We start from the raw sequence: 27,889 nt of genomic DNA on the forward strand, positions 1-27,889 counted from the left end.
TTCACTAAACTGGATGATGTCTATTTGTTATACAAAAAAAAAACAGGATAAGTGGTCAACAATCTGGTAGTTATCTACCAGAGGTACATAATGGAATTTTTAAAATGAACATCTGACAGTTAGACAATGAAACTTTTTAAAATCAACATCTGGTAGTTATCTATCGGATATACAAAATGATATTTTTTTTAAAATTAACATCCGGAAGTTATCTACAATATGTGTTATTAATGGCAATTTTAGGAAGCCTAAAGAGATATTTTAGGGGCCTAAAACGAAATCCTCAGAAAACAAATGCTTATCAAAAGAAATTGAAGAATGAATGTAAAAATTAAATGATAAGGAGGGCAATTTTGAAATTGTTAACGATATGTTGGGGTGAAGGAACAAACGTATAGATATAGGATATAATTTCCTTTGTTAATAAATAAAAAATAAAAAAAATAAACCGTTTTCACTCTTAAAAGAAAAAAAAAAGAAAGAAATATACCCGTCTCTATTCCTTTTCAGTGTTAAAAAAAATTTTTTTGACAAATTTTCGGTGTTAAAACTTAAAAGTGTTTGTGTTTGTCTTATTTCATGATTACGCTGAAAACGGCGGAACAGTGACCTAATTGACGCCATTTCTTCTTGTTGTTCTTCAATGGAGAAAACAGCCACCACCACCACGAAGAAGAAACATTTGAGCACCTTTATCAGAACCCTAACGTCACTCTTACCTTCACTCTTCCTCTCCTTCAACCCACCGCTACTACTCACTCTTCCATTTGATCTCGTTGTTGAAATTCTTTGTAGGCTCCCCGTCAACGTCCTTTTACAACTTCGATGCGTTTGCAAGTCATTCAATACCTTCATCTCAGATCCTGATTTCGCTAAGATATACCTTCACATGTCAACCACGCGCCACCACCTCATCTTAACCTCCACAGATGTGTTAAATGTAATATCTTACCCACTTCACTCCATTTTCAACTCCGATACGATTAAAGCCAACCAACTACATTTCCCTTTCAACAATCAATCCTATTACGTGGTCGGCTCTTGCCACGGTATCCTTTGTTTGGTTCATGACCGATCATCTATTATTTTATGGAACCCTACCATTAGGAAATTAAAAAAATTACCTTCTATGGAAATTTCAATAAAGTGTGATTGTGCTACCTATGGTTTCGGTTATGATTCTTCAATGGATAATTATAAGGCGGTTGCTGTTTTTAGCTATGTCTATGGTTATGGAGTTCCAAAAGCTAAAATAATGGTCCATACTTTAGGTACTAATTCTTGGAGAATGATTGACGGGGATTTCCCGGTTTCGTCTGGTTTATCGCTTAAATACGTGAGTGACACACTTAATTGGTTGGAATATATTGATAATGTGTACTATCTTGTTTCGTTTGATCTGGTGAATGAGTCGTATCGAAAGTTTTCGCCTCCTAATTATGGAGTGGAAGATGTGGATGATGTGATTTTAGGTGTGTTGAAGGATTGTTTGTGTATCTCTGGACATACTCGTGCGTTTTCGAGTGTTTGGATGATGAAGGAGTATGGAAATGAAGAGTCTTGGATTAAATTGTATAGTGTTCCTTACATGAACGATCCTTTCCATTATGGCTATACCAAGCCAATATGGATTTCGGAGGATGATCAAGTGTTGATGGAGTGTAAGTCATGGCACACGGAAATGAATTTGATTGTTTATGGTGTCGAAAAAGGTACTTTCAAGATTCCGAATACTGATAACATCAATGGTTGGATTACCCCTGTAGTCTGCATCGAGAGTTTGGTATCTCCTTGTTTCTAACTTTAGGATGTGGTGCTGTACGACTTGAACTTTAGACTCAATTTCAACTTATATGGTTATTTTTTGGACAAGTATTTAAATTCAGGTTAATTTTCGTTTATGTTATTTATTCTCTGCTTGTTCTAATTACTGGTTACTCCATTGATCATTATTAATTAATGGTCGATTATATTTATAGCTTGATTCTCCGTTCATGCATTACCTTTAAATGAGTTGATTCTACCTCTCCTTTTTGTCTCTGAAAATGATTTGTTTGATCCAACACAAACGAGTTTGAAGTACTTATGCGCTAACAACTTTATTTTGTTTTGTTTTGTATGTCAATAGTTTGAAATGATCTTCTACTATTATTCAAAAGCCGAGCTTTGATTCCAGCCCTTAAAATCAAGGCCAAATCAACTACCACTAACAAATGAGACGGTCAGAGCAATAGATGAAATGTAATTGTAGATATCTCAAAAAAGAATAATTGCAATCTCTTTTGTTTTTAGTGGTACCATTGATGGCTTCTATGGAACTTTATGTTCATATCATGCAAGAAAGCATGGCCACTTATTATTTTGTTTGACATGTTTGAGAGAAAACTAGTATGAGTAGAGGGATGCTCAAACTATTTGGTTTTATGAAACATGTTTGTACTGTGTACCACCTGCCCACAGTTGAGAGAAAACTAGTATGAGTAGAGGGATGCTCAAACTATTTGGTTTTATGAAACATGTTTGTACTGTGTACCACCTGCCCACAGATGATGAATTGGGAAGCCTGCATGAACAGCCTGAAACTATAGATGAGACTATAACACAACTAAGGGCCAAAAGAAATGTGATGAATCCTAAATTTGAGTATGCATATACACTTGATAAAGAGAGAAGGTTAGAGCATATTTTTTGGTTTCTTGCTTCTTGTTTTGATGGTATGAAAAATATGGCGATGTTGTTGTGTTTGATACTACATTCAAGGTCAATTCTTATGAATTGCTATTTAAGATTTTTGTGGGTATGAATAGCCATGTAAATACCATTCTTTTGGATGTGCTCTCTTACAAAATGAAACAATGTCTGTTTTTTGTTGGTTAATGAAGGTAACTTTCTTTATATCATTTGTTATTACTCTTTCTTTATATTGAAGGTGAAGAAAGCACGGGGGTGTTAAATTGTGTTTTCTTTTTTATTTTTCTGAGTGTTTTGCACTGGTTAGAGTCTGATGAGTTCAGAGTCTGATAACAGCGGATAACAAACACAAAGATAAAGTGAGAAAGCGAAAGCAGACACAAGCAATTATATTGATTCCTCCTACAATCCAGAAGTAGTACAGTCCCCTTGCACTTCCAAAGAATATTCACTATAATCACAACTAGTTTGGCGGTTATGATGTTATATGAGTTTATTCTGGCTTTGCTTGGTAAGTGGTGGTGGAGGATGTTAGAGAAGCAGGATAGTTTGTGGTATTGGGTTCTAAGTGCTCGATATGGTAAGAGGGGGGGGGGGGGGGGGGTGGCGCACATCTTTTATAACAATGGAGGGGGATTTGTGTGGTGGACGAATATGAATAGGGTTAGGGGGGTGTTGGTGTTGGAGTCATGAAGTGGTTGTTATATGGTATCGGGCGTGTGGTGGGTAACTTTGTTTTGGAGGGATCCTTGGTTGGGAGGAACTATGTTGTGTGATAGGTCTAGTAGATTATATGATTTGGCAAATAATAAATTGGCAACAGTGTGGCCGAGTTACATAATTTGGGGTGGGGTGTGAATGGTGAAACGTAGAAATGGCGAAGGCATTTGTTTGCATTTGAGGAAGAGCAAGTGGGAAAAATTAAAAATTTGTGAGTTGGTAATATCTTTTGTTTTGCAAGAGGCTGAAGAGGATAGTTGGATTTGGCAATTCAATTCGGCAAAACACTATTATGTGTGTAGTGTGTATGATTACTTAACTCCATTGGGTGCTAATGCCATTATTTAAGACATTTATAATATTTGGTAAAATGTTTTCCCTCTTAAAGTTTCATTGTTTGTTTGGCGTCTGCTGTGTAATCGCCTTCCTACGAAGGATAATCTTTTAATAAGAGAAATTATTTCATTGAATGAATGTCTTTTCTCAGGCGGGTATGGCATGTCTGAAGATAGGGATCATTTATTTGCTAGATGCGATTAATTTGGTAGGTTATGGTCTTTGGTTGCTAATTGGTTAGACGTTGCAACAATATGTCATGGTTGTATTGTTGAACAACTTTTGCATTTTACTGCTTTATGTGGCTTTTCTAAAAGGAAGTGGATTTCATTGAATATTGTTTAGTTTTGCACGATTTGGATATTTTGGAAAGAGCACAATTCTTGGATTTTGAAGCAAAAGGAGGAAAATTTGCAAACTTTATGCGAGAATATCAAACTTCAGTATTTTTTTTGGTTGAAATTAAAATTCATTACTATGGATTTCAACAACCAATTTTGGAGACTTATTAATCGTCACCAATGCTTACTTGTAATCTCTTAGCTGTTTTGTAATTTGTGTTTTTTTCCTCCGATATTATTTTAACTTTTTATATCTTTTGTGATCTTTGCCGGTACGTCTAATGTTGCAGATACGTTAATGAAATTTCATTTTAGTGTGTTAAAAAAAACAATGATATTGGTCGTATCCCTGAAAAAAATGCTATTTTTTTTAGTTATTTTATTTATTTATTTTTGTCAGAGTCGTATGGTTATTATACTCAACAATTCATATTCATATTAGACGCCACGTATATGAACCTCATCAAAACCTAGATAAAGAGACTATAAAACTTCGGGGGTGCCTCTGGTTCCGCCTGTGGGGCTGAAGGTGTTTCTTTTTTTCTTGGTGTAATACTTGGGATTAAATCCCCTTATTTATAATATATATTTTGCCATTCAAAAAAAAAAGTTTATAAAACCTAACTTGGCGTTTTCCTCTCAAAATCAATAATGGTTTCTTTTAAAACTAAAATTATTGACAATGTTGCATACATACAAACATTATGGCTCACTATCATATTTTTCACATTATTTAGATTAGGACCACCATTATAAGTTATCAATAATAAGTTATAATCAACTAAGTGAATTATAATAGTTAATGAGTTTTATTTATAGACAGAGGATAATTTTTGGTTAAATTTTATTTATTTTTCAGTTGAATTTCAAATTACTATGACCACTTTTTCTGAAAATAAGAGCTTCAAACAAAACAATAGAAAACTATGGTTTTGATTCTATGCCTAAATATACTTTCTTTCTTACGGAATATTAATAATCCTTAAAAATCTACGACTTTTTATTTGTTTTTTATCGTTTTTTATTCATTTTTATTCGTTTTTATTGTTTTTTTAATAATTCAAGCATGTGTCTTTTTGTTTTTTTTTGTTTTTCTTTTTATTTTCTTTCTTGCTTTGTTTTTCTTGTTTTTCTTTTTCTTTGTTTGAGAAGGTTTTGGTTTATGTCCCCCTTCTCTCTGTCTAGGGTTCACCATTTGCACATCTTTTTGCTTAAAAAAAAAATTAATTCAAGTGTGTGTAGTACACACACAAATTATATTATTGTTTGTTGATATTGAAGAGATAAAAAAAAAATGCTCTATATTCTTTTTCTAATGTAAACAAAACAATAAGGGCAAAAGTAAGATAAAATGATTTTTTTGGTTGCTGGAACAAATCAAAATGGAATATATTGCCCAAACGAAAAGTGATTCATAAGAGTGATGAATCACACAATATCTGTTACAAAGTCAAGGCACCTAACAATTGGTTGCTGACACCCCAAAAAAAATCAATGAAAATTACTTGACACCCATACAAAGGAGTGGGTGTCTCCTCTAATCATGAAAACCAAAAGCAATAGGAACATGGTTCGACGATAACCATAAAAAGGAGTTCAGCTTCACTTTTTCCAAAATAGTGTTAGGATCGATTACCGTATTTTTGAAGACATGATTGTTTCTTTCCTTCCAAATAGCCCAAACAGAAGCAAGCCAAATAACCTTAAGATATAAATATGAAGATCGTGGTACACCCGCCAAATTAATAAACTTAAGATAGTGGTCATTAACCCATCCTGGACAAACAAAAGAAATGCCAAGCCAATGACAGACTAAGTACCAAACACTACCAAAAATATCACAACCAATGTAAAGATGATCCGCCGTCTCGATAGTGCCACACCGGCCTACACACAAGTTGTCGTTATGTTGAACCACATGTCTTCTCACCAACCAATTATCAGTCCAAAAGAAAGTATTCCGACCATTACCTACCATCCTCCTAGTATTGTCATCAAACCAGCTCCCTAATCCCGACCCTATCCCCTCCCTCACGCAGCACATCATATGCCACCACCTGGAAGCATTTCTGCCCCCTTCAAGAATTTGTTCGCCGACTTCCCTATACCTGGCCTTTAACACACGGTACCACATCCCATCCTTATAAACCAACAACCTCCAGCACCACTTCCCTAACAGAGAAAAATTAAATTCTGCTAGCCTCCTAACCCCTAAACCACCACGATCCACAGTTAAATAGATAGAATCCCACTTTATCCAAGCAATTTTTTTAGAGACCTCGCAACCCCCCCAATTTTTTTTTTAAATATAGAAGAAATTATACTTGTAAGAGCCTTGAAAAATGAAAGAAAGTAAACCAGAAGAGAGGACAGGACAGATTTCAGAAGAACCAAGCGGCCACCAAACGATAAAAATTTATTGTTCTACGACGACAATCGAGCAATTATTCTATCAACCACAGGCTTCCAAAAATGGAGTTTCCTACCATCTCCACCAATTGGCAACCCCAAATACATAAAAGGAATCATACCCGTTCTACAATTCAAGACTGAAGCAGCTTCTGACAACCATGTCTGAGTAATATTAACACATGTCAGCATACTTTTATTAAAATTAACTTTCAACCCTGGCAGATCCTCATGTAACAACAACACAGCTCGAATCAAGCGCACATTCTGCCAACATTTTTTACCAATATTAAGAGTATCGTCCGCATACAAAAGATGGGACAACTTCAACTCGACTTGCCTCCCAACATGAAATAAATTAGTCGACACCAATGCCTTCATCAAAACATCAAACACTTCAGGTGCTAACAAAAATAAGAAAGGAGAGAGTGGATCCCCTTGTTGAAGCCCCCTCTCTAAAGGAAACTCCACCATCAGACACCCAATATCCATTTTTGCCAAAGAGTTGGAAAAATCATATTGACTAACACCGAATCAAGGTACTTGTGATCCACCGAGTCATATGCCTTCTCAGAGTCTACTTTAAACAACAATTATTCATTTTTCAAGCGTTTTGCCTCATCAACCGCCTCACTTGCAATAAGGATACCATTAAGAATCTGTTTGCCACAAACAAAAACAGACTGAGCATCTGAAACGACATACCCAGTTACGGAACGTAACCTATTCGGAAGGAACTTTGCCAACACTTTATACATGTAGCCGACTAAAGAGATGGGACGATAGTCAGCATGCCTTTGTGGGTTGTCCACCTTAGGGATTAAAGCAATGAATGTCGAATTCACTCCTTTCATCAGTTTTCCGTTTCGATGAAAATCATTCAAAAACTTCATGAAATCATCTTTCAATTCTTGCCAAAAATCTTTAATGAAACCAAAATTAATTCCATCTGGCATGGGACTTTTAAAACTCTCACAATCCCAATTCACCTGTTTGACCTCCTCCAATGAAAAAGAACACACCAAACTACCTGCCTGAGTGTAAGATAGTTTTCAGAAATTCAACCCTTCCACCCCCGGCTTAACAACATCCGAAGCACGAAAGTGACTGGAAAAATGATTAAAAACAGCCGCTCGAATATTATGAACCCCTTCAACAAGAACCCCATCAACATGGACCAAATGAATTGCATTTCACCTTGTCTGCTAGACATCATATTATGAAAAAAAATTAAATTTGTGTCTCCTTCCCTAACCCAATTCATCCTCGCCTTCTGCCAATTCATGGACTTATATATATTGTTTAGTAGCAAAGTTCTATTATTTTATTTTTGGAAAGATACAAGATGATATGTAATATCCTTTAAAACAAAATAGGTAAATTACAAAATTCGTTTTTTAACTTAATTTTATGTAATTCTATCATCCTTTATCTATTTTTTTCCCAATTTAATGTCAACATCATTATCATTTAAAATTTCATCAAATCAAACAAATTTAAATCTTCATCCTACTAACCTAGAAACTCAAATTTCTTTGAAATAATCCCATAACTAGGGGTGGGCATGGTTCGGTTAACCTAAAAAACCGAACCGAACCGAAATTTTGAAATGGTTCGGGAAAACCGTGTTGGAACAAAATGTGTTTAACAATGAACCTTAAAGGGTTTTGATGATAACAAGGTATTAAAAATTGTAAATTGGACTAGCTAATATTTGTTCAAGTGTACAGGACCATAATTATAAAGTTACATCATCATTGGTTCTGAATGAGCAAATAAAGAGCTATGGAAACAACAAAAATTTGAAGCTTGGACGCTCCTGAAGGCAACTTGCTACTGAAGAGAAAAAGCGCTCCTGAAGTCAAGCTGCTCCTGAAGAAATAGCGCTCCTGAAGTAAGCTGCTCCTGAAGAATAGTGCTTTTGAAGACAAGAGGTCCAGAAGCCACATCATCAGAAGCTGCGTCATCAGAAGCTGCAGAAGTCATATCATCAGAAGCTGCATCATCAGAAGCTGCCTCATCAGAAGCCATTTCACCAGAAGCTGAATATCAACTGGATTTGCAAAGAATCAAGAATTGAAGAATTATCAATGCAAAAGCTGTCTATTGGATTCGAAAACACAAACAAAGGATTAGTGGAGTTTGCAACGGTCATTTCAAAGGTGTTTGAAGGCGTGTGTTTGCAATTTGGACGAAAGCGTTGACATTGTACTTTGTACGAATTGTACAACCACGTTCTCCACTACTCTGTTTTGTGTCCGCGCTACAGGACAAGAAAACAGCTCCAGAATACGGTTTCGCCTGCATAGATGTTCCTTTGGATAAGGAATGGATTTCAAATTTGTTCTTCATAGGACAACAGCCAAATCAGGCAAAAGATTATTGGTGAAAGATCAAGCTTCAACAACGACTCTTTGGTTTGCTGGCAATTTCACAACGTCTCTCTCACACCTCTATATAAAGGAGTGAAGACCTAGAGAATTGGCAATGCAAGAACACTGAACGAAAGACTCACAAGATTTTCACAAGTACCAAACCTCTGCTGAAATTGTTCTGCATTCACTTAGAATTTCTGTGTCTCAAAGTCATATCTTAGAAATTCTTAAGTCCATTGAGTCTGTATCTGATTTGTATTGTGAGCACCTCTGATTGTATATCAAGTGTTCAACCTTAAACAATTTTCTGTGTAATTTTGTTTAGTTAGGAAGTCTCTTGCAGTTGTGCTTGAGCAGGAAGTCTCTTGATTGTGTTCTTGAGCAAAGGAAGTCTCTTGCTTGTGTGCTTGAGCATTGGAAGTCTCTTGCTTGTGTGCTTGAGCATTTGTAATCAGATATTACTCATAGTGAAATCTCCTTGGAAGTGCAAGGGGGACTGGACTACTTCCGGATTGTGGAAGGAACCAGTATAATTGCTTTGTGTCGTTCTTCTTCTCTCTCTATCTGTTTTATTCCGCTGCATTTAGATTCTGATTATCACTTCAGAAGCTGTCTCGCTTAGCTTCTGATCAGTGTGTTCAGTTTTTAGGAGAAACGAAGAATTTTTCTAAAACACAATTCAACCCCCCTTCTTGTGTTTTTCTCACCTTCAATTGGTATCTAGAGCCTTGGTCTGTTGTGTAACACTTAACCGTGCAACAGTCAAAGATCTGAGAAAAACATGTCTACTCCTACTCCTACTGGTCCTGGTGATACTAGCTATAAACATGTCTCACATGATTATAGTGATAGTAAGAAAACCAGTATTGGAAAAGTTCCAAAGTTCAATGGAGATGCTGAAGAGTTCTCTTGGTGGAAGACCAACTTTTACAGTTACATCATGAGCCTAGATGAAGAATTATGGGATATTCTGGAAGATGGTGTTGGTGATTTAGTCCTTGATGAAGAAGGAGCTGCTGTGGATAGAAAGAAACATACTCCAGAACTGAGGAAACTTTACAAGAAGCATCATATTATCAGAGGAGCTCTTGTCACTGCCATACCCAAAGCAGAATACATGAAGATGAGTGACAAATCCACTGCTAAAGCTATGTTTGCTTCTCTCTGTTCAAATTATGAAGGGAGCAAGAAGGTCAAAGAAGCAAAGGCTCTCCTGCTTGTACATCAGTATGAGTTATTCAAAATGAAGGATGATGAAACTATTGAGGAGATGTACTCAAGGTTTCAAACCTTAGTTTCTGGTCTACAGATTCTAAAGAAGAGCTATGTTGCTTCTGATCATGTAAGCAAGATACTCAGAAGCTTACCTGCCAGATGGAGACCAAAAGTGACTGCCATTGAGGAAGCTAAAGATTTAAACACTTTAAGTGTCGAAGATCTTGTTAGTTCTCTCAAAGTTCATGAGTTAAGTCTTAATGAACATGAGTCTACTAAGAAGAGTAAATCAATAGCTCTTCCATCCAAAGGCAAGTCATCAAAAGCTCTCAAAGTGGTTGAATCTGAAGAGGAAGAACAGTCAAGTTCAGACTCTGAACCAGATGCTGCAGAAATGGCCATGCTCTCAAACAGACTTCAATATCTGGCCAAGAAGAACAGAAAGTTTCTCTCCAGAAGGGGTAACTCCAGAAGCTCAAGGAAAGAAGATCAGAAGGGATGCTTCAACTGTAAGAAGTCAGGTCACTTCATTGCTGAATGCCCTGATCTTCAAAGAGAAAAGTCAAAGGACAAGTCAAAGAGGTCTACATTCAAACCAAGCAAATTCAAGAAGCAGATTAAGCAGAGTTTAATGGCAACCTGGGATGATTTGGGTAGTGAATCTGGATCTGATAAAGAGGAAGCTGATGAAGATGCAAAGGTAGTTGTTGGGTTGGTAGCAACAGCAACTTCAGACGCTGGGTCAAATTCAGACTCAGAAGATGAAAACGAGGTATATTCCAAAATTCCCAGAGATGAACTTGTTGAGTCACTTAAAGAACTTCTTACACATTTTGAAGTAAGAACCAATGAGTTGAAGGATTTAAAAGAAAAATATGCTGATTTGGTACAACAGCAAAAATCAACTTTATTGGATCTGAAAGCTTCTGAACAAGGACTTAGGGGCTTTGACTTCATGTGTAAAACATATGAAGATCAGCTCAGGTTCTTATGTCAGAAGCTACAAGAAAAGTGTAATGAAAAACCTTTAAGTAACCATGAAATTGCTCTTGAAGATTTTATTATATCTGGCATTGACAGAAGCAGAGTGGCTTCTATGATTTATAGCATTTACAAGAACAATGGCAGAGGAATTGGTTTTCCAGAAGTGAAACTGGAGAAAACCAATCTAAAGTCTTGTTGTGAATGCATCAAGGAAGGTCTGAAAACATTCTTTGTACCAGAAGGGGCTGAGTTGGAAACTGTTGTTCAATCAGAACCTGAAGCTTCTAGTTCTAAGGCTAAGATTACTTCAAAGCCAAAGAACTCTAAGTCAAAGGCTATGATCAAATCTGATTCCAAAACTTCAAAGGTTAGGATCCTGAAAAGATCAGAACCTATTCCTCAGAGTCTGGTGAAACCAAAATCTGGGGTTCTGAAGTCTAAGTTTCAGAAGAAGACAGTTACTGCTTCTGAAGTACCAAAACCTAAGGTGATGGTTAATCAGAAGCAACCCAACTCACAGCACAAGGTACAAGAAGTGAAGAGTAAAGCCTTAAGTACTAACCTTCCAGGACCCATAGAACAATGGGTACCTAAATCTAAAAATGTCAATGATGCAGGTATGTCTAAGAGCAGTGCCAAAGCAAAGATCATGGTACCTAGACAGTGGTTGCTCAAGACACATGACAGGAGACAAGTCCATGTTCCTCAGCCTAACAATGAAAGAGGGAGGAAATGTGAAATTTGGAGGCAACCAGTCAGGCAAGATCATAGATAAAACTTCAAAGCAAGGTGAAAGTTTTGCAGAGATACAGGTTCCTGAAGCTACTCCAGAACCTGATCAGATAGCTGAGTCTGAAGATAGTCCAGAAGCTGAACCCACATCAGAAGCACAAGATGAAGCTGCTTCTGATGAAGCACAAGATGACTCACATCAAGAAGATCCTCCCAGAAACACATTCAAACACAAGTCTTCACATCCTGAAGAGCTAATCATTGGAAATAAAGATAGTCCAAGAAGAACAAGATCACATTTCAGACAAGAAGAGTCAATGATTGGACTAATCTCAATGATTGAACCTACAACAGTTGATGAAGCACTTTCAGATGATGGATGGATCCTAGCTATGCAAGAAGAGTTGAATCAATTTCAAAGAAATGATGTGTGGGATCTGGTACCCAAACCTCAGCACAAGAACATTATTGGAACAAAATGGGTATTCAGAAACAAGCTGAATGAGCAAGGTGAAGTAACAAGAAACAAAGCCAGACTTGTTGCACAAGGGTATAGTCAACAAGAAGGCATTGATTACACTGAAACGTTTGCTCCAGTTGCAAGATTGGAAGCAATCAGGTTACTTCTTTCCTATGCAGTTAATCATGGCATAATATTATATCAGATGGATGTCAAGAGTGCATTTCTCAATGGTGTCATAGAAGAAGAAGTGTATGTTAAGCAACCTCCTGGATTTGAGGATATTAAATATCCTGACCATGTTTTTAAATTGAAGAAATCACTATATGGCTTGAAACAAGCTCCCAGAGCTTGGTATGATAGACTAAGTAATTTCTTAATCAAAAATGATTTTAAGAGAGGACAGGTTGACACTACACTCTTCAGAAGGACCCTTGGGAAAGATATTCTTGTTGTGCAAATATATGTTGATGATATAATATTTGGTTCTACTAATGCATCTCTTTGCAAGGAATTTTCTGAGTTAATGCAGGATGAATTTGAAATGAGCATGATGGGAGAGCTGAAGTTCTTCCTTGGCATTCAAATCAATCAATGCAAAGATGGAGTCTATGTTCATCAATCAAAGTACACAAAGGAGCTTCTGAAGAAGTTCAAACTTGAAGATTGTAAAGTGATGAACACTCCAATGCATCCTACGTGCAACCTGAGCAAAGAAGATGAAGGAACTAAAGTAGATCAGAAGCTGTATAGAGGTATGATTGGTTCTTTGTTATACCTCACTGCATCTAGGCCAGATATTTTATTCAGTGTATGCTTGTGTGCAAGATTCCAATCAGATCCTAGAGAATCTCATATGACTGCTGTCAAGAGAATCTTCAGGTATTTGAAAGGAACAACCAATCTTGGACTCCTTTATAGAAAATCCTTAGATTATAAGCTAATTGGATTCTGTGATGCTGATTATGCTGGTGATAGGATTGAAAGAAAGTCAACCAGTGGCAATTGTCAATTTCTGGGTGATAATCTTATATCCTGGGCTAGCAAAAGACAAACAACTATTGCTATGTCTACAGCAGAAGCAGAATACATTTCAGCTGCAAGTTGTTGTACACAACTACTTTGGATGAAACATCAGTTGGAAGATTATCAGATAACTGCTAACAGTATTCCCATTTATTGTGATAATACTGCTGCTATTTGTTTGTCTAAAAATCCAATTTTGCATTCAAGAGCGAAGCACATTGAAATCAAACACCATTTTATCAGAGATTATGTTCAAAAAGGAATTTTAGATATACAATTCATTGATACTGAAAATCAATGGGCTGATATATTTACTAAGCCTTTAACTGTTGAAAGATTTGATTTTATAAAGAAAAATTTGAACATGCACTTTGTATCTGATTAAATGCTTGCTTGCTCCTGAATAGGATTTTAGGTTCTGAAGTTAGTTCAGAAGCAGTAGTCCATCAGAAGCTCTTTATTGAGGTTCTGAGGAAAACTCGCTTCTGATGATGACGTCAGCATCTGAAGTCCAGAAGCTGGATTTATTGCTTCTGAATAGTTGAATTAGTGGAAACGTTGGAAGTTACCTTTTAAAAAGTAACTTTTGGCCCACTAACTTGGTAGTTACTCTGTGAACTTCTTACGTGGCCTGTATGTGTTGGTGTATAACTAAAAGGGCAATGATGATTTAAAAGCTCTGAAAGTACTTTTCACGCGCCCCCAATTTTGTCATTAATGTTATGTTTGTTTGTCTCTTTTGAATTGCAATCGTTTTACTTTTAACACTTTGTCAATTCACACACTACTCACTCACAACAAACACATTTGCTCTCAAACCTCTTGCGAAGTAAGCGCATTCTCTCAACCTTAGAACCCTAAAATCTTCATCTTCTTCAAATCTTCGTAAATCATCAAATGGCATCATCAAGCTCAAAAGTTTCAGAATCTACATCAAACAAGCAAAGCGTATCAGAATCTGGGTCCATCTACAAAAAGAAGACTATGGATATTCCATGGGAATCCTTAATAGTTCAAGTAGAGTCACCGGTGGATTTTGCTTCACTCAAGAAGTATGAAGTAAACATGGAAGGTTTGATAGAAACTCAGATGATGTCTGAGTATTTCAAGATGCTAAATGGGCCAACATATGTGAACTTGGTCAAGGACTTTTGGTTAAAAGCTGAAGTGTACAATGAAAAGCCTGCAAAAGTCGTAAGCAAACAAGCGGGGTCAAAGAAAGGGAAAATGGTCATGGATATGAATCCTACATCATTTGATAGCTTAGAAATAAGGTCTGAAGTGATGGGCATTCCTATAACCATCACTGAGGACGTTATAGCTAAAGCTTGTAGGATGCATGCAGAGGGAAGATTCCAAGAAATAGTCAGGAAGGAAGATGTCCTGCTAAAAGGTTACTACAACTCTCTTCTGGGTGGGAAGAAAGATGCCAAGCCTTCAGAGATGGAGATTCACAACAGAATGTTGGTGAAATTCAGTAATGATTGCTTCTTTCAAAGAGCAGGAGGGTCTGACCAACCCAACAACCAACAGAAGCTAGCAATTTATTTCATGACCAATCTTGAAAAGATAAACTTCCCCAGATATGTAATGGATCATCTCTGCTGGGCCATAAACGAAAGCACTACAAGAGGAAGAAAACAAGTACCCTATGGAAGATTGCTTTCTGAAATCCTTCATCAAGGAAGGGTGCTGGAGTTCTTAAAAAGGACAAGGAGTGCTTCTGATAAATGTTTCGAAGTTTCTACTGCTGAAAGGACTATCAGTAGCAGGAGCTTATGCTCTATGAAGTTCATCAAAGAAGCCCCTAAAGATGAAAAGTGGTTAGAGATGACAACTGCTGAAACTGAGATAATCAGGGACTTTCCTCCCATCTTTAAGGAAAGTGACTCTGATTTCCTAGTTCAATCAGTAGCTGAGTACGTCTTGGAGGAAGATGCAAGGTCTCAGGAGGAAGCTGCTCTTGCTAAAGGGAAAGGCAAGAAGGCCAAGGCAGTTGCTGTGTCAGAAGCTGCTGTTTCTGAGGCACCTGAAGGGAAAAGGGCCAGAACTAGTTCTGAATCAGAAGCTGCTCCTACTAAAGGAAAGAAGGCCAGAACTAGTACTGAGTCAGAAGCTGCTAAACCTGTTTTTATCAAGGAAAAAGGAAAGATGCAGAAGGTTGGTGCTGTTTCTATTCCACAGAAGAGGAGAAAAGGTAAGGCAGACTTGGTAATCACTCAAGAGCAGCTGGATGAAGCTCTTGAAGAAATAGAGAAAAAGGAGGCTGATCCCAAGCTGAAGAAGAAGAAGGCTCCCCTTCAACTTGTGAGTCCTATGGTTGAGATGACTCGAATAAGGAAAAGGATGGCAGATGAACGTGCTGCTGATCTTATATCAGAAAGAAAGGATCAAAAAGCTCAATACATTCATCAAAGAGATGAAAAGCTCAAGGCTTTGGGATTGGAGGACTGTGATAGGTTCTACAAAGATAAACTGGCTGAAGTAAGAGCCATTGCTGGTAAACCTACTGAAGACAATGAGGAAGACGATATGATGCTCGTCTTTGAAAATGCTCCAGAAGAGGGAACTTCAGAAGCAGTTTCTCAATCTGCTGATCCACAGAAGATCACTTCTGAAGCTGACCCTGCAGATCAGGTAATCCAGATTCCAGTCACCTCTATCCCCACTTCACCCTCTTCACCATCAGCACCTGAACAAATAGAAGACACTTCTGTCTTAGACAATCTTGCTCTCCACTACTCAGGTGAATTACCCATAGACAAAACTTCAGAAAAGGCCTCTGAAACAACTCCAGAAGCAGCTGCTTCTGAAAATGTTGTTTCAGAAAACCCCCATCAACAAACACCTGAACCACAAAAACCCACTACACCCCCACAATCACCAATAGCCATCATTGACCCCCAACTCAACAATCAAACAACAACTTCACTACAACAACCACCAACTGAAACTGAATTTCAACCTTTACCTGAACACTCTCCAGAACCAACTCCCATGGATGTTGACATCTCTCAAGTCAATGTTCAAGACTCAACCTCCGCCACACACATTGATTCTGACCAGCCTTCGTCTTCAAACACACAAACACACCTTACCTTTCCAATTCCTAACCCCATTCAAGATTTAGAAATCAGTGATTCTGATCTTGAAACCCTTGATCATCCACCCACAAACATCCTGGAATCTGGATATATTACTTCTGAGCTTCTGACAATCCTTAGTCAATTGCATAATCTTGTGGATCAACGAAGGACAATTGATCTCACAAGTGCATATGAAGACTCCTGGGCATCACTTCAGAACCGGGCAACTGAGCTAATTGAAAGCTTAAGGGCTAAGTGCATCAGAAGCAAGGAAGCTTCTGTCAGGAAGTTAATGGAGCATCTGAATCAGAGTCTCAGAGTAAGAAGTTCTACACTGCTCCTGGCAAACCAGCCTTTCTTCTCAGAAGCGGACTACTTGACCAGAGAAGCCAGGTTGTGTAAGCTTCTGAAGAAACAGATGGCACAGCAGCAGCAAGAAGCCAGAGAAAGGGAACAAGCTCTTCTCCAGAGGCAACAACAGCTTGAAGAAATGTTGCAGAAGAAAATTGAAGAAATGGAAGAGATGAAGAAACAACAACAAACCAACCCTTAGTTGCACACCCTTGTGTTTTTCTTTGTTTGTTGTCTGTTTTAAAATTTCTTAGTCCTTGCTTCTGAAACCATCTTGTCTTATTTCTCTTGCTTCTGAATGCTTACTGATTCTGACTGTTTAGCTGCTTCTGACAATTGATATACATGTTCATATATTTTGCTCTGACTTATTTAGTTCACTTTCTTTTATACTCTCTCCTGTTTGAGTTTTTCTCATATCTTTTTGTCTTTTATGCTTAAATTTATTTTAATTTTTTTTGATAATGACAAAAGGGGGAGTATATGTGACAAGTATTTAAAGGCTCTGAGCCCCATTAATGGCATTTGAAATTTTTGAAAACCTTCTATCATTTTTTTTACCTTATTGGTATAAGCTATGAACGAACGAAGGAGTATCAAAATTCAAGTAAAATTAATTGAACCATTCTTCTTATCTATAAGTTAATTCTTTCAATGATTCAATTTTGTTTTTAAGCTCTGATAATATTATTGCGCGAAAAATGAATTTAATTAACCTGGATAGAACTTAGGGGGAGCTTACAAACCTCACCTTAAAGACTATCAGACTCAGGGGGAGTTTGAGCTTACAAACCTCAGATTCTGAGCTTACAAACCTCAGAACCCCAAAGTCAACTTGTTAATTAGATTAACAACAATTGATCAATTTTAAATACTTTTGTTTGTCATCATCAAAAAGGGGGAGATTGTTGGAACAAAATGTGTTTAACAATGAACCTTAAAGGGTTTTGATGATAACAAGGTATTAAAAATTGTAAATTGGACTAGCTAATATTTGTTCAAGTGTACAGGACCATAATTATAAAGTTACATCATCATTGGTTCTGAATGAGCAAATAAAGAGCTATGGAAACAACAAAAATTTGAAGCTTGGACGCTCCTGAAGGCAACTTGCTACTGAAGAGAAAAAGCGCTCCTGAAGTCAAGCTGCTCCTGAAGAAATAGCGCTCCTGAAGTAAGCTGCTCCTAAAGAATAGTGCTTCTGAAGACAAGAGGTCCAGAAGCCACATCATCAGAAGCTGCGTCATCAGAAGCTGCAGAAGTCATATCATCAGAAGCTGCATCATCAGAAGCTGCCTCATCAGAAGCCATTTCACCAGAAGCTGAATATCAACTGGATTTGCAAAGAATCAAGAATTGAAGAATTATCAATGCAAAAGCTGTCTATTGGATTCGAAAACACAAACAAAGGATTAGTGGAGTTTGCAACGGTCATTTCAAAGGTGTTTGAAGGCGTGTGTTTGCAATTTGGACGAAAGCGTTGACATTGTACTTTGTACGAATTGTACAACCACGTTCTCCACTACTCTGTTTTGTGTCCGCGCTACAGGACAAGAAAACAGCTCCAGAATACGGTTTCGCCTGCATAGATGTTCCTTTGGATAAGGAATGGATTTCAAATTTGTTCTTCATAGGACAACAGCCAAATCAGGCAAAAGATTATTGGTGAAAGATCAAGCTTTAACAACGACTCTTTGGTGTGCTGGCAATTTCACAACGTCTCTCTCACACCTCTATATAAAGGAGTGAAGACCTAGAGAATTGGCAATGCAAGAACGCTGAACGAAAGACTCACAAGATTTTCACAAGTACCAAACCTCTGCTGAAATTGTTCTGCATTCACTTAGAATTTCTGTGTCTCAAAGTCATATCTTAGAAATTCTTAAGTCCATTGAGTCTGTATCTGATTTGTATTGTGAGCACCTCTGATTGTATATCAAGTGTTCAACCTTAAACAATTTTCTGTGTAATTTTGTTTAGTTAGGAAGTCTCTTGCAGTTGTGCTTGAGCAGGAAGTCTCTTGATTGTGTTCTTGAGCAAAGGAAGTTTCTTGCTTGTGTGCTTGAGCATTGGAAGTCTCTTGCTTGTGTGCTTGAGCATTTGTAATCAGATATTACTCATAGTGAAATCTCCTTGGAAGTGCAAGGGGGACTGGACTACTTCCGGATTGTGGAAGGAACCAGTATAATTGCTTTGTGTCGTTCTTCTTCTCTCTCTATCTGTTTTATTCCGCTGCATTTAGATTCTGATTATCACTTCAGAAGCTGTCTCGCTTAGCTTCTGATCAGTGTGTTCAGTTTTTAGGAGAAACGAAGAATTTTTCTAAAACACAATTCAACCCCCCTTCTTGTGTTTTTCTCACCTTCAAACCGAACCGAACCGTTTCAGGTATGGAGCAAACCGAACTGAACCAAAGTCATGGTTCGGTTAACCGTTTTCTTACCTATGAACCGAACCGAACCAAAACCAATAGTTTGAACCGAAATGTATTTTTTTTATCCTTTTGTGAATTTAATTGTGTTTTTTATCCTTTTTTTTTATCCAAAATGCAAAATATTTTTTTATTTACTTTTTTTAAGAATATAATTTTTTTTTTTATTAAAAACAGCTTATTTTATGAAAATACCTTATTTAAAAAAAAAAAACTGCTTATTTGAATAAGATCAAATAATAACCATTTTTTCCTAATATATCATGCAGAATTCAAAAGTACTGCAAAATATGACAATTCACAGTAACCTTTTGAATGTTATGTGGATGGAAATGCAATATTTTGAATGTTCTACGGATCTAAACTCCGTTGACTCTTTTCGATTTTATTTATGTAACCTTTTCATTTAACTCCTCCTAGCTCTTTGTCCTTTTCTTTTCTTATTTATGTAACCTTTTCGATTGTTTCGTATAGACATGAAAATTAGTGAGAAAGAAAGGAATTGTTTCGGAATACATCACTATTGTTGAAGTTACTTTGTTTTGTGCTAGTTTTATTTAGTATAGTGACTGTAATCCACTGGCCATTGAGGATTTGTTGTGTGATAGACATAGTTACATCGTGGTTTTTTTGCTGCCAAAATAGTTTAATCATTGCCCGTTAATTTTCAGCTAAGCATCTCCTGCAAAATTCTGCAGTGTTACGTTCTTCCCGTCCTTGGTTTCGTTCATGTTTTATTCACATTGCGACACAATTGGTATTTCTGTTGCCATATTTATATTATCCAGGACAGTTTGAAACTTTGCTCTTCTTGTTAAGAGCTTGTCTTCGTTTTATTTCAAGGTTATATGCCTCTATATATATATATATATATATATATATATATATATATATATATATATATATATATATATGCAACAAGGCTCTTCCATCCTTCATGCAATTGAAACCGATGGCTTTGAAAATGTTAATGCATAGAGAGAAGGGACATACTTTGTTTTATGTTTAGTGTATGTCATATTAATTAATGAATCATGGCTTTAATGAATTTGGCCTTTAGTATAGTATTACAGTGATGCTATATCTCCCGACTTGTATCCTCGCGAATATATCACGAACCTGATTTTAACACACAATATACTACTTCTCTATGATAAATATTTACCATAAGATTAAAATATTTACCACTAACTAATAACCGTTAAGCTGTTTTGAATAAGCTGTTTTTTAAAATAAGGTGTTTTCCATAAAATAAGTTGTTTTCAATAAGTTGTTTTTTTTTTAAATTAGTTGTTTTGAATAAGCTGTTTTTCAAATAAGCTGTTTTGAATAAGTTGATTTTTTAAAATAAGTTGTTTTCATAAAATAAGGTGTTTTGCATAAAATAAGCTTTTTAAAATAAGCTATTTCAAATAAATTGTTTTTTTGGAAAGATCCAACAAAGAGTTCAAGTGGTAAAAAAAAAATTCAAGTGGTTTGGTTCGGTTCAAACGGTTTGGTTTGATTCAAGATGGTTCGGTTATGGTTCAAGAACTGTTAATAAATTAACGGTTCGGTTCGTGAACCATTATAATGGTTCAGTTATTTTTGGTTCGGTTCGGTTCGGTTCACGCGGTTCGGTTCGGTTCATGGTTCTTTTTGCCCACCCCTACCCATAACAACTGATACGATATCGACATTTTATAATATAAAGGAATAAATTGGGAAATACGAAGATAGATGAAGGCACACGATCTGGTGTGACAATCTTAATTACCTGCCGCCACCATTATTAATTATTAATGGCAATAAAAAATGCAAACTGGTTGGACTTTCATTGTGGTGAGGTCAGGTTAGTAGTACTCTATTATCTTTTAACATATTTTATTATTTTATTGTTGAATAAAATGTTAGTACTCTTTTACACGTCAAATGACCAGCCAAAATGAAGACCAGTATTTTGTACAAATAGTCCAGGTGCTCACCAATCAACCTAGTATTTGGTAATAATTTGAGAAAAAATTTATTGATTGAAATTAATTAAATGTTTCGGTTTCCAACGTCGACACGTGTGAGACAGCGAAAATACTTTTGATTGGAAGTGTCGGTGATAAAAAGCTAATAAATGAATTAGCGCGTGCGGCTGTAAGTGATGCACACACGGAATTCTTTAGAAAAAGGTGAAAGAATAGTTTGCTATGCCTTCATCATACGGCTCAATAATAAGTTTGGTCAGTTTGTAAAGACTATAAGGTGCAGACACATTCCATTTTACTTTTATCCTTTCAACTCTATTATTGATCATGACAACTATTGTGGCAGAAGCACTCATATCAGTTTCTGTGGAGGCATTATTGGAAAAAATTGTTTCTGGCGACATCGTGAACTTCTTTCGGCGCACGAAGCTTGATTTTTCACTCTTGCAAAAGTTGGAGATAACATTGGTGAGTCTTCAAGCTATTCTTAATGATGCTGAGGAGAAACAGATAAAAAATCTTGCTGTCAAGAAATGGTTAGAGATGTTGCGAGATGCTGTATTTGAAGCTGACAATTTGTTTGACCAAATTAACACCGAGGCATCGAAGTGCAAAGTCAAAGCCGAATATGAAAACCAAACTGCTACTGCTCAGGTGCTAAAAAATCTTTCTTCTCGTTTCAAAAGATTTAATAGAAAGATCAATTTCAAATTGCATAAATTATTTGAAAGTTTAGAACATTTAAGAAAACAGAAACTAGGCTTAAAAGAAGGTGTTTCGAGTCATGTTTGGCATGGAACTCCTACAAGTTCCGTTTTGGTAGATGAATCTGCTATTTATGGCCGAGAAAATGATAAAAAGAAACTTAAAAAGTTTTTGCTGTCGAAAGATGGTAGTGACGGTGGAAGTAAAATAGGAGTGGTTTCCATTGTGGGCATGGGAGGGCTAGGAAAAACAACAGTAGCTAAACTTCTCTACAATGACCCTGAAGTGAAGGATAACTTTGATCTGAGAGGGTGGGCATATATCTCCAAAGATTTTGATGTTGTTAGAGTCACTAAAACCATTCTAGAATCTGTCGATTCAGAAGCAACTAAGACTAATGACTTGAATACTCTTCAAATGCAATTGCAACAAAGTTTAAGCAACAAAACTTTTTTGCTAGTATTGGATGATATATGGTATGGAGGATATGTTGGTTGGAATAGTTTGAATGATATCTTTAATGTTGGGGAGATGGGGAGTAAGATCATCATCACAACACGAGATGAAAGAGTTGCGTTACCCATGCAAACCTTTTTCTATGTCCACCACCTAAAACCTCTTGAAAGTGAAGATTGCTGGTCTCTACTTGCCAAACATGCATGTGTTGAGAGTAACTACCAGCAACAATCAAACCTGGAAGGAATTGGCAGGGAAATTGCCAATAAATGTCATGGTTTACCATTAGCAGCAACAACACTTGGGGCCCTACTTCGCATCAACTTGTCCATGGATTATTGGAATGACGTATTAAAAAGTAGCATTTGGGAATTAACAGATGATGAGGTGCAGCCGGCTCTGCTATTGAGTTATCGTTATCTTTCAGCTCCTCTAAAACGATGCTTCGCTTACTGTTCACTTTTTCCAAAGAACTCCATCATAGAGAAAAAGATGGTAGTTCAGTTGTGGATTGCAGAAGGCTTAGTACCTCGGCCAAAAATTGAGAAAAGTTGGGAAAAAGTAGGAGACGAATACTTTGATGAACTAGTATTGAGATCGCTAATACGTCGACGGTCTGTTGATGATGAGGAATCAGGCTTTGAAATGCATGACCTTATCAATGATTTAGCTACAATGATTTCATCTCCTTATTGTATTAGGTTGGACTGTGATGAACAAAAGTCACATGAAAATTTTGAAAGGGCACACCATTTGTCATACATTAAAGGTGAATATGACACATACAATAAATTCGATAAATTGTATGGATTAAAAGATCTACGTACCATTCTAGCTTTACCATTACAAAAACAGTGGTCTGATAGTTGGTTATCGAACAGGGTAGTACATAACTTGTTTTCAACAATGAAACAAGTGTGCGTTCTGTCTTTGTCAAACTACAGAAGTATCACAAAGCTTCCCAACTCTGTTGAAAAGTTGATATACTTGCGATACTTGAATCTATCTTTTACTGGGATTGAAAGGTTGCCTTCCGGAACATGCAAGCTTTACAATCTGCAGACCTTGTTGTTGGCTCACTGCTGGAATCTCGCTGAATTGCCCGAGGAGATGGGGAAATTGGTGAATCTACGACACCTTGATATCAGTGGTACTGGTTTGAAGGTGATGCCCGTACAAATAGCCAGACTAGAAAATCTCCAAACTTTGTCCGACTTCGTTGTTAGCAAACATCATGATGGATTGAAGGTTGCAGAGATTGGAAAATTTCCTCATCTACAGGGGAAGCTTTCTATCTCACAACTGCAAAATGTTACTGATCCCTCTAATGCATTTCAAGCAAATTTGAAGACAAAAGATCAAATCGACAAATTGGTACTAAAATGGTCCACCACTACTGCTTCAGATTCACATACCCAAAGTCTTGTACTAGAGCAGCTGCAACCCTCGACAAATTTAAAGAATCTCGTCATAGAAGGCTATGCTGGACACAACTTTCCAAATTGGTTGGGTTATTCTTTATTTGGCCAAATGGTGTTTTTGAAGATCTTGAATTGTACTAATTGTTCGTGGCTGCCACCCCTTGGACAAATAGGTAATCTGAAAGAACTCTTTATTGGTGAGATGAAATCACTAAAGAGTATTGGTACTGATTTCTATGGGAGGAGTAATTCTCCTTCCTTTCAACCATTTCCCTCGTTGGAGAATCTAGACTTTGATACAATGCCAGAGTGGGAGGAATGGAAGTTCACTGGTGGTACAACTACAGAGTTTCCTCGTCTAAGACGACTGTCTTTACGGCAATGTCCAAAACTCAAAGGTAATTTACCCCTTGGACAACTAGGAAAACTGAAAGAACTCATTATCGAAGGGATGCAATCAGTAAAAACAATTGGTACTGAATTCTATGGAAGTAATATTTCTTCAGCATTTCAACCATTTCCCTCCTTGGAGACTTTGCGCTTTGAGGATATGCAAGAGTGGGAAGAATGGAAGTTGGTTCAGGATACAGTTATAGAGTTTCCGAGGCTAAAACGTCTGTCACTGCAACATTGTCCCAAACTCAAAGGAGACATCCCAAGCAACCTTCCAAGTCTTACACATCTTTCACTTGAAAAATGTTTGGAACTCAAAGGAAACATACCTCTACCCAAAACATTAAAATCTCTTGGAATCTATGAATGTAAGAATCTGGAGTTCCTTCCTTGTGAATCCTTGCACAATTACACATCACTTGAAGTTTTGACAATATTCAGTAGTTGTAATTCAATGACATCATTGACCTTGGGCTCTCTCCCTGTCCTCAAGAGTCTGGATATTTACGGCTGTATAAATCTGAAATCAATATTAATTGCAGAAGATGCATCGCCACAAAGTCTCTCATTTCTTAAAAGCATCACAATATGGGAGTGTCATGGATTGGAGTCATTTTCTCCAGGTGGATTGCGCACTCCGAACCTCATTCATTTTATGGTGCGTGGGTGTGAGAAGCTTCGTTCAATACCTGAACCGATGACTACTCTGGTTGACCTTCAAGAATTAGAAATGAAATTTCTTCCGAATCTACAAAGTTTTGCAAAAGATGGTTTTCCTGTCAGTTTACGAGAACTGAGTGTTGGCCATCTTGGAGGGATTTCGCAAATGGGAAGTTGGGAACGACTCAATTGTCTTTCCGTATTGCGAATTGCAGGTGATGATTTTTTGAATGCGGTGATGAAAATGGAAGTGACATTGCTACCAGCTTCTCTCGTTTCCTTATTCATTTCTAATCTTGATAATATAAAATGCTTGGATGGGAAGTGGCTTCAACATCTTAACTCTCTCCAGAACCTTGAGTTTTCATTCTTTGACAAGCTTAAGTCGTTGCCAGAAGAGGGATTGCCTTCTATTTCTGTACTGAGGATCATGCATTGTCCATTACTTGAAGCAAGTTTGCAGAGGAAGAGAGGGAAAGAGTGGCGTAAGATTGCTCACATTCCCTTCGTAATTATCAATGATGAAGTGATCACATGAGCGCCGTTGATCATAGGTGCGTCCTTGAAATACTTTGAGAATCCATGCTTATCTAAGTCTTTACTTTTACAAGCTTTTTCTCATGAGCTATCTCTGCTGTAAGTTTGTTTATACCAGCTTTTGTGTCTATTCCCAGGTTCTCGCGCCTTTCTCTGCTTCCATTATCTATGATGATGAGGTTGTTCTCTTCTTTGTTTCTAGCACCGACGACCTGTTCCAGTCCTCTAGTTATGTGTATGTGTCTCAACTTTCTAATATTGTTGCACTTGCCGATATAACTGGTAACTAACTTTAAGAAGTTACATTCCATTTGATTAAATGGTATTTTTTTAGCTTTTGTTCACAGAAATGCATGGAAAAGAAAAATGATGTTTTGTTTTTGGTAATAGAATATTGAGGACGTGGTGGTTCGTAGTTTATATGGAAGGAAAAATTAAACCAACACTTGGTCTAACATGGTCCTAAAATGAAATCTGATGACTGTATTTATCTTGATCTTTCCATATGCAAAGATAATGTGTAGTTTCTAAATATGGAAGAAATGTTTTTTGAAATAAGGTAGATGAGTAACTCAGGTAGAAACTAAGTCTTTTGCGTTCATATCCATTGACCAACATGGTACTCATGTTAAAGATCTGAAGCATAAAAGCTTAGCAAAAAGCCAAAACCTGCCTCAATTAAGAGATCAGTTTTTGATGGATTGACTTGAACCTGATACAGAAATGTTGTAGGCCATACTATGTATTACACCTTTAGATCTAAAGTAAAGATTTGAGATGAGGAAAACCTGAAAGAATCGATATTTTCAGTTCTGAAAATCCTATGATTTCTGTTTTTTTGAATGAATAGTATAATAATATGTTACAGGGTCTGTTAGATAATTTTTTTGGTATTCTTGTGTTGTTTTGTCATTTAAATATCATACATAAAAGATAAAAGATGTTGTTTTGTAACAGTAAGTTATCATGGATTTAATGAAGATGTGTAGATAAATTAGAATCCTTTCTTCCAAAGCATGGCAGTCTTAGAAACCTGTACTTTTACCGCCAGCACCTCCTAGCTGTGAGTGTTCCTATTCCACCCTCACCTAATCCATTTCCTTTAGAATGATGGCTGGTTAATACTAAGAATTTAAACTTATGGTTTAAATTTTGAATCATGTTTGTCATTTCTATTAATTTGAAAGACAAATGACGTTCATGTAATAGGTTTTTAGAAACACCATGTTTCGTCCTGAAGGGCATCCTCGACATTGATGTGTAAGGCTTGCGAATTATGCATTTTGATGTCATTGCAAACACAAAATTTTCAATCAATGATAAAAAAGTATAAAGAGTGGAACTACCTTGTTGTAAAAGAAGCCTCATATGGATTTGAAGATCATATAAGCTCTCTTACTACTGCCTTTTAGATAGTTAGATGTTTTTCTTTTACATGCATGACGATAGCGAGATGTGGGAAATATAAAATATAGGTGCTCATTGTATTTTGAAACTCCAAGCAGGTTATGAAATTTGGAAGGGATGCTGTCCTCTATGTTGAATCACTAATTGTTTCCGCGTGACTCGGAAGGAGGATTTGGTGCCCAACAGAATAAGGTAAATAATTTTAGTTAAAAAGTTAACTTCATTTGTGAAAATCAATCATAAGATTTCGTCGGCTTCTTCCAGAGCAAGCAGCTTCATATAAATCTCCAAAAAGGACTCTTGGTTTACATTTCTTTAACTGGACATGAAAGCTTTCCTGAAAATAATAGTTCTATCAAAATGCATGTTATACTAATTTCGTGCTAAATGTTTGTTGGAATTAGGCCGAACTCAGCTTCTTCTACTACTGCTGTGAACATGGTGAAGCGACGCAAAGGACAGGGTGTCAGGCTCCACGTAAGGGGTACAATATTTGCGTACAAACGATCCCAATAAAACAAGTACCCAAACACATCTCTGGTTTTAAGTTGATGGAGGGAACACCAAGGAAGAGGTATGTTGGTATGCCGGCATATGGGGCAGGCTTACAAGGCCTTATGAAAAATTCTAGTCAAATCTTCTTCCTAAACCAATGGGAGCTAGGGTAGGAGAAAACATTAAAACCTCATAATGTTGGAAAAAAAAGTACTTTTATAGCATCTCTTTTCTCTCCATTGATTTATACGCTGTCCATTTGAAAGATTTTTCTGTCTCCTTGGGTTTCTCACGCAGTTGTAGCCAAACATCATGTAAACAAAAATTGTATACTATCAGTGCATTTTAATGCTCCTTTTATAGTGTGGCATTTTGTGTTATACCATGTTTTGCTATCTTCGAGTCTTAATGAAGTTTTAGTGAAGCTCTTAGTTAATTTCTGTATTTTAATGTATATTGACCATTTCTCCTTCCAAAGGCCATAAATTGGGATGTACTTATTTAATTAATTGAACTTTGTGAGCTTGTGTTGGAAAGTTATTAAGCACAACGATAACTTATATGTTTGATCCAAAGCGAACGATTTAAAACACTTTTTTTCAATGCTTAACTGCACTCTTCACCCCAAGTTTCACAATTGAGCGATTTTTGCCTTAAAAATTTAAAATTAGTGATTTTAACCCCTCAGTATTACCTTTTTTAC

General features: G+C 36.7%; 2 protein-coding genes, 1 non-coding gene and 1 pseudogene across 4 annotated transcripts; 2 read left to right on the plus strand and 2 right to left on the minus strand.

Annotated features, from left to right (window-relative positions):
* The first annotated feature begins 356 nt into the window (after positions 1-356).
* LOC146937020 (F-box/kelch-repeat protein At3g23880-like) lies at positions 357-1,915 on the plus strand. Its single transcript, XM_085757755.1, has one exon. The coding sequence runs from the start codon at positions 644-646 to the stop codon at positions 1,799-1,801; it is 1,158 nt and encodes a 385-aa protein (XP_085613881.1). The 5' UTR covers positions 357-643; the 3' UTR covers positions 1,802-1,915.
* Positions 1,916-6,341: 4,426 nt separating this feature from the next.
* On the minus strand, positions 6,342-20,926 carry LOC146937021 (uncharacterized; annotated as a pseudogene).
* A 312-nt stretch (positions 20,927-21,238) lies between these two features.
* On the minus strand, positions 21,239-21,353 carry LOC146937022 (U5 spliceosomal RNA). Its single transcript, XR_015033903.1, has one exon. It is a non-coding gene; the product is annotated as a U5 spliceosomal RNA (small nuclear RNA).
* Positions 21,354-21,415: 62 nt separating this feature from the next.
* On the plus strand, positions 21,416-27,622 carry LOC146937023 (putative disease resistance RPP13-like protein 1). Of its 2 annotated transcripts, none has more exons than XM_085751534.1 (4): positions 21,416-25,301; positions 25,422-25,566; positions 26,790-26,883; positions 27,096-27,622. In XM_085751534.1, exon 1 carries the CDS (start codon positions 21,440-21,442, stop codon positions 25,283-25,285), a length of 3,846 nt encoding a protein of 1,281 aa, XP_085607660.1. In that variant the 5' UTR covers positions 21,416-21,439; the 3' UTR covers positions 25,286-25,301; positions 25,422-25,566; positions 26,790-26,883; positions 27,096-27,622. The 2 variants fall into 2 exon arrangements, with proteins under 2 accessions (XP_085607660.1, XP_085607661.1); XM_085751535.1 differs by having other exon boundaries at positions 25,422-25,519.
* The last annotated feature ends 267 nt before the right edge of the window (positions 27,623-27,889 follow it).

The sequence above is a fragment of the Medicago sativa genome, chromosome 3 (assembly GCF_051527215.1).
Source record: "Medicago sativa cultivar Bolivia chromosome 3, Bolivia_mono, whole genome shotgun sequence".
In the NCBI taxonomy this organism is placed as follows: Eukaryota; Viridiplantae; Streptophyta; class Magnoliopsida; order Fabales; family Fabaceae; genus Medicago; species Medicago sativa.